Source organism: Numenius arquata, chromosome 7 (genome assembly GCF_964106895.1).
Source record: "Numenius arquata chromosome 7, bNumArq3.hap1.1, whole genome shotgun sequence".
Taxonomy (NCBI): domain Eukaryota; kingdom Metazoa; phylum Chordata; class Aves; order Charadriiformes; family Scolopacidae; genus Numenius; species Numenius arquata.
Genome location: NC_133582.1, coordinates 53,946,829 through 53,954,405, shown reverse-complemented (window position 1 = coordinate 53,954,405; position 7,577 = coordinate 53,946,829). Strand labels below are relative to the sequence as shown.

Below are 7,577 nucleotides of genomic sequence, written 5' to 3'. Positions count from 1 at the left end.
GTAAAAGCTCCTCTTTTCCCTCTCACCCTTAACATTCAGTACTATTTATTAAATATTTTATAAAAAGAAGTTAGGGCATTTATACATTCAAACAATCACTGCAATAGTCAAAATAAAGAAAACAAATGGATTATCAGGTTCTAAATTATGCACAGTTCTGGAGATATGCACACTTACACACATACACACGCCCCACACATATATTATATGTGTGTGTGTATATATATATGGATGTATATATAGAGATATATTTTATATATACTTCTTTTAAATCAGATCTGAGAATACAGTACAGAGTATCTTCACTTGGCTCCTCTTTCACCAGAGGACAGGATTGTCCAGTTTGGAAAAACCAGGTTCTTTTCTAAGGTCCATGTAGGTTCCATTGCTCACCCAGGAGTCATCGCTGGATTTCCTATCAAAGATTAAACAAATGCCTTAAATGTAAAGCTTACATTTTCCATACATATGCTGTGTAATGCAATGTAGCACTATGCACAGACACCCAATCCAGCCCATGAACCACGTGCGGTGCAACTCAGTACAGCCCTCAAACAAGGCAGTATAGGCTGGGGAGGGGAACTGGGATGTTTGCACTGGGCCTCGATGGCTCACCGTGGTTATTGCACCAAGAGAGCCTATAGCTCTCAGTCAAGAGGCAAGACTCATTGCACTAGATCCTCTACCTCTGCTTTTAATCTAGTGTACAACGTTTTTGGCACAGTCACAAATCATTCTTTTAAGTAAATCAAGGCTTGTGATTTGTTGAAGATAGAAATCACTATTGAAAAGCCAAATGCATAATTCTTATCTCCTCTAACACTGGGTAACACTTTTGCTATACAGTCATTATTTTTTTTTTTTACTCTGTTATTTAAATCTACACCACAAATCTCAATTTTCAAATCCTCATTGTGAGGATGCAAATCCTCATCCGCGTTCACGTTCCTCATTGTGAACGTACAGTTAGAAAGTATTAGACTTTGTCTCTATCCTGCTGGAAGCAGCATTTCCTTCTCTTTGGCAGGTGTGATTGCCATGCGTTGAGTTGGCTCACCAGCTCCTTGTACAAGCAGAGCTCTGAGGCATTTCCCGTTTGCACCCATTTAAAACATTTCTGTGCTTGACAGAAGTATAATATCTATCTATCCAGAGAAAAAAATAGGATGCCAGATGTGTTAGCTGTGATACATAGGCCCATACAACATTCACCTTGGCTCCGACTCTTTCATTGCAGGAGAACAGAGAAGCCAGAGGGGAAAAGGCCATGTCCTCACTGGCATTAGTTTTTGCCTTTTGATGGCTGAAGCCTCCCATTAATTGATTTACAACAGGAAGAAATAAAGTGCCCTCTGAATCATAATTCTCTCCCTATCATATAGGGGAAACATGTCCAAAAATAGCCCTGGAAACCAAAGTCCCCAAATCTGCATAGTTCTGCACAAGGCAATCCCACTGAATTCAGCAGAAGTCCAGCAGAGGTAATTAAGCTAAATCCAGCTACTTCACCTTGCTTGAAAGAATCAAAGATGCTACATTCACTCAGGCAAATTCAAACATAGACTAAATTATTAACCATCATCATCAAGGCAAAAACATTAGAAAGAATTTCAGGGATGCACTAGTGAAAAAGCAATATATAAGCCTGAGTTTTAACGAAGTCTGGAGTGTTCTACATTGCCAAAGTACAAAAATCAAGAATATAGAAGAAATCTGGAAAAAACTGGAGCCTGCTCTATGGCATTTTAGAACCATAACTATAATATCAATTTCAATAAATGATAGTATATGCTAATTATTATATAGTACCTGAAAAATCTAGGCTGATGCTCTAGATTGTTTTCTTCCAGCACCTTCCGTCGTTCTCTCTGTAGCTGCTCGATCCTCTGCTTCTGCATTTCAGCTCCTTCAATATTCCCTTCTTCTAGAAACCTGTAGCACCAGCAGTGACAAGAGACACAATTGGTGCTCCTGTCCCCCATCTTTGCCAGGTCCCGCAGAGCTCCAGCATCTAATCTTTACAGCAGGCAGCTCACAGTGTTTGAAAGGTGACCAGCTACATCTGCAGGCAACTGCACTATCAAAAAGTACTTAAGGAATAAGTAACGTAACAAGCTCAGAGTCATTGTTAGATTATATTCTTTTTCCTTAGAAGTTAGCAACAGTAGAAATTCCACCGCAGAAAGATGTTTCAAGTGTCTCAGTTTTTGGCTACTCAAACACAGTACGCTCAACATCCAGTACCTGAAGTACTGAAGTTTTAACATCTCTGGAAAGGCAGTTATCTAGAAGCATGCAAGAGCCAATTTTAGGAAACACTGGTCCATAATGACTAGACCGTCTCTTGGTAAGTGATTAAAAAGCCTGTCTCAGATGCACATTAATGTAGAAATAGAAACACGCTGCAGGTGTCTACACAAAATGGTCTAAGCCTAGGGTAAAGCAAGCGTACAGAAGATTAAGAACCATTTGAGGAAGACATTTAAGTGTTAAAATTTCTTACCTTTGGTCTGGCCTAAAACGTGTATCAGTGGATGGGAGTAATGACCTAGTTTGCATATCCAGTTCATTTAACTCCAGTGCAAATTGAGTAAATCCATACCACTGTTCATAATCTTTAGGCATCGGATCTACAGAAGAAAAGTACATTCAGAATTACAATTAAATGCTATTATCTTTAGAAGGAAAATTCCAAGCTCCCCTCAGTCATTTTTTCATCTCTTAACCACGGTCTCAATCCTGGGGGAATAAAAGTTTTTTAATAACGTGACAAAAGAGAACATCCCCCTTGATAATTGCACTGCAACTAAACAGATTCTGTTTTCTCAGCTGAATCAGAGCACAACTGTGAGAAGGTCGTGGTATTATCATAGCGCTTTTTCAAACTACAGCAGACAAAATTCCACGAGTTTGGGAGAAGTTCAGATATGGCTGTCATTACAGAACTGAGCTTTGTGGGCTATCCTCCAATGTTTGATACATGAAACACACAATGCTTTTCTACACAAAAAGTGGGGAGGGTTTGTTCCTTTTTTTTTCTCCCCTTCCATTTAGAGTCCTCACTTCATGCCCAAATATGAAAATGAGGGAGAATGGAGAAAATGCAGGAAGCCATGGGATTAAGTTCTCCATACTATTTAAGTTAAATGATCTGTTCTTCTGGTCTAAATTTTAAATGCTTAACAAAAATCTAATATTCCACATCAAAATAACAAGAAGTCGGGGCGTAATAAAGAGATGAAAATAGTAAGCTTATTCTTAAGCAGATCTTAAGTTCTGTACATTAGCCATTCTCATCACTAACTTGCTCTCCATATGCAGTTTGAAGATGAAGTTGTCCCACAGTATAAACTTTCATGCCACTTCCCAAAGAGCCGATGCACAACTTTCCCGGCTTTATCCATGACACTGCCTTCAATCTCGTGTGCATTTGGATTCCAATACTTTGCCTACGATTAAAAGAAACAAAGGGGCAAAAAGGTGCATAAGAGATCAAGTGTGAGTGATTTTGCCATGTCAGCAGCACCCTGCTGTAAACCGGTTTTCTGCATTACAATACAATTACAATTACATATGCAAACAATTGCTTTTAGTATTATTAATTGGCTAATTAAAATACTAACATCGAGAATCATATTTATTTTGTTTGCCTTTTTTCGGGGCAGTACTAGGTGAAGCACAGCTGATGAATTTTGCCCAATGAGAAATAAGACTGACTCTCGACTCAGTTATCTACATCCTTTCCAAATTTGCAGCATAGGAAGAGAAGGAATTGACACAGTAACCTCCACTTTAGACAATTCACAGTATCAAAGGTGTAAGATACGCAGGCTCTCAATTTTAAAAATTTGAATTCTAAACATCCATTGCAACTCTGCAATACACTACAGTACTTTCAAATAAGTATTTGCAAAAAAATATCACCCTAATGCTTCTTACAAAGTGCAAAGTATTCAGGAAAACAAAGAAGAAAAGGAAACTTTCCTTCTGCAGCTGAGCATGCCATGCTGCGTAAGTGTGAAGTACTTAGCTTCTATCTGTATGGTCTGTTTCTATGTAAAGCTTTCCCCAGCAATCAGATGCAGAAAACGCAGGTTAAGGTAAGTCTCCCAGCATGCTTTGGAAAACTATTCCTCAGGTTAGAAAATCTGGCATTGTTTCAGGTTTTCATAAATTTTCCTTTACTAGGAAGAAGTAATCTATTGCCAACACCTAATTTTAATCTCAGGTACAAGGGCGTATCCTCAGGAAGGCATATCTTGATGCCTTGTACTGAAGCAAAAGCTGTAACACCACAACCTCTCACTTAAACTCCTCCAAGGACCTGCAAAGGGCTAGAAAAGAGCGTTGGGTGAAGCACCCCATGTAAGCACTGGTTCTACTCTTGCTGAATGAATGCCATCACAGCAGGTGCCAATGTGTTAGCAGGAGGTACGTAGTTAACCACCTTACGCCCACCTCTCTCGTCCAACACAGAGTAGGTTTTTCATCCACTCGTGGATGCCCCATCCCTGAAGGTGTTCAAGACCAGGCTGGATGGGGCTTTGAGCAACCTGCTCTAGTGGGAGGTGTCCCTGCCCATGGCAGGGGGGTTGGAACTAGATGAACTATCATTCTACCATTCTATGATTCTATGGTCATATTTCTTCCTTTCCTTCCCCCATATTTTCCTGCATGTCAAGTGAAATCACCCGAGAAAGCTGTTGCTTCTCTTTCTTGTCTGGCTCTGCCTAGTGAGTGGCAGTTCCTTCAGAGTTAATATTTCTCAAAGACCCACAGGTAATTACAGCAGAACTAAAGGAAAATACAGCTTGTAAACAGTTGTACTGAGCTTCAGCAGAGACCGCCCACCCACTGGTGTGTCTGTTAGAAAAGGCTTTGCCAACATTGCTGCAGTTACTGCTGAGATTACCTTTATGAAAGTCAGTTTGCAGTGGCAAGTGTCATCGTTAAGATTTTTGATGATGATCTCTCCATAGTGTTCAATCCATCTTTGCCCACTTAAGATGTTATGGATACAAGATGTCACCTTGTTCCATGCAAAATGATCTTTAAAACTGTAAGAAAAATACACACAAGAAAAATCTCATGCAATGTTCAAACAAGCTGATAAACTTGTGAAAAAAAAATGCAGAGAACTTGATTAGAAAAAAACCCAAAAAACATTTTTTATTTTTTTTCTGGAATGCCTCATCTCCTTGTCCCACACCTTCTCTGAAACAAACCCTATGACAACAATCCTGTATCCCAGAAAACCCTTTTCACTTCGGCTGTAAACTTTGGTCTTGAACTCAGTTTTCTCTCAATTTACTTGTCCCTATTTTCCAGTTTTAAGTTGCCAAAAGTAATCATTCTAATATCGTCTACTGGCGGAAATGCCCATTTCACAGCTTGTAACACAGTGATGACTGAAAACAAAAGGACGTGGGCCACCACAGTCATCAGAAGGCTTATTGAGTGGAATAGCTTGGCTCAAGCTCTCAAGGCTGAGCCTGTGTGTGCTTCAGGCAAGAGCAAAACTTCTCACCAGGTAGTTCAAGATGCAGTTGCACACTAAAGACAGCAGCCAGGGAGAGATGAAAAATACCAATAGGTAATACAACATTTTACCTTTTATTAGAGAAGTATATGTTCTTATAAAACAGCTTTATAAAACTTCAAGTAAAGGAAAATCTCATGAAGACGTATGTTCTACAATTTGTTCTGGGTATTGATAGCCAAGTTGCTACTGGTAAGGTCAAGGGTAAACTTACAAAACACCAGTTTCCTCACAGCAACTGCCTCGCACACATCCCATGAGGACATTAGAATCACTCCTTCCCTCCCTTTAATCCCCTGCTTTCACTTGGTGCTTTGAAAGAGAGTGCACAAGGACAGTTTTTAGAGACTAGCAGACATGCAGCCAACTTACCCCATAGGAACTTGCTTTCCTGCCCCTACCTGCAGGCCACATGCTCTATTACGCATGCTAAAAATACTGTATTTGCTCCAGAACCCCCCTTAATACTAATGCTTTATTTTTGCCGATAGCCTCAGTACCCTTTTTTATACTCTATTCTACAGCAGATATTCAGGGATACAAACCAGCACATGGAGATGACACATGAATCAAATTATTTTCCACTTCATCAGCCCACCCTGGGCCCTAATCCCTTAGTTACCTTGCCTCGGAACACTCACTCACATCCTAAAGACCTTTCACTCCACAGCTCAGATTAGCCACTATGAACACAACACCTTTTATATATTACCTTTTGGACACTATCTTACTATACGGGAATTTTACGCACTTAGAAGAAAAAGGCATGCTTAGGTGCTTAGTCTGACAAGTGCTAGGTTCTTGGGTTATTTTTCTCTCTTCAGATGGCAGAATAATTAATTTCATAGGCGCTCTTTGAAAAACATTTAATTGGAGCACTACTCAACCTTTAGACCTCTGGTTCTGCAAACAGGACAGATACAGGCCAAATTTTAAAGGATTTTGATTGTTGATCTATAATGGGCACTCTGACAAGCCAGCAGAGGAACACTGCAGAATTTTATTAAAAAAAAAAATAAACTATACTCAGCACTTAACTACAGTGGCGGCTTACTTCCTTGGATAATAAACATCAGATATGCAACTGGTTCTATTTGTCACTTACAATAATTATTTATGCAGTGATGATAGCTATCAGCCTCACCTACAGAGCAAGACCACATGGTGTTAGGGCTTGTACAAATATAGGTACAAAAGACAGCACCACCACCGCCGCCCGCTCCCCAAAACCCACACTCAAGCAAAAGAATTCATAGCTTCTTCTACCATGCAGTTTTTCCCTGCGAGTTTAAAATGCACAAAGCTTGAAATTCAACTTAAGTATGAAAATACTAACTTTGCTTTTTTCAAGATACACAGGAGTGATGTTTATTTCATCTTTTCTTTATAACCCTTGGAAGAGTTAGTGCTTCTGTTTTACGCTTCTTTTTTTGGTTTGGGTTTTTTTAATTCCCCTCCACCCCCACCTCCCGCCTCTTTCTTTTTAAACTAAATTATAATCACCAATTCTTCCAAAGGTCTAATACGGCACAGCACAGCTTGTTCTCATCTGGATAAATGTGGCTCCAGCGTGTGCAAGCATGTCTGTGCCTGTGTGTGAACAGCACCGCACGACTGCAGCACTTACGCGGGAAGAGTTACATGTGTTGTACCAACTGGAACAATTTCCATGGACTTCCCCCAGAATTTGTTTTTCCATCTTACATCTGAAACAGGAAAAAAAAAAAAAAAAAAAGACAAGTTTAGTCATAAGCTTGGGTGAATCATTCTATTTCTGGGTTCTACTTTATTTTCAAGAAATGCAAAATAACAAAGTGCAACATAACAATGATGGTCAAAGAATGATGTGGTTCTTCGAATGTGATTTGTTGGTTTGTTTTTTCATTACATTATTGGTTATCTAAATAGCAAAGTAACAGGTTTAAAAGTTTTCTCTCAAAAACTTTTTCAAAAGAGAGGAATTTGAATAAGCTATAGACAGCACATATTTATCTGCAATTCAGTCGCTAGTGAATGAATGCAGACATTTCCAAAAACA

At 39.4% G+C, this 7,577-nt stretch overlaps 1 protein-coding gene across 2 annotated transcripts in view; it reads right to left on the bottom strand.

The window, feature by feature from the left end:
* Positions 1 to 318: 318 nt before the first annotated feature.
* OSBPL3 (oxysterol binding protein like 3) overlaps positions 319 to 7,577 on the bottom strand; it is a 44,148-nt gene continuing 36,889 nt past the window's right edge. For both annotated transcript variants that reach the window (XM_074150169.1, XM_074150170.1), the window contains 6 exons: positions 7,167 to 7,245; positions 4,913 to 5,057; positions 3,305 to 3,449; positions 2,504 to 2,630; positions 1,810 to 1,932; positions 319 to 415 (listed from right to left, as the gene is read on the bottom strand). In XM_074150169.1, coding sequence (XP_074006270.1) covers positions 319 to 415; positions 1,810 to 1,932; positions 2,504 to 2,630; positions 3,305 to 3,449; positions 4,913 to 5,057; positions 7,167 to 7,245 — 716 coding nt within the window. The remainder of the gene's footprint in view (positions 416 to 1,809; positions 1,933 to 2,503; positions 2,631 to 3,304; positions 3,450 to 4,912; positions 5,058 to 7,166; positions 7,246 to 7,577) is intronic.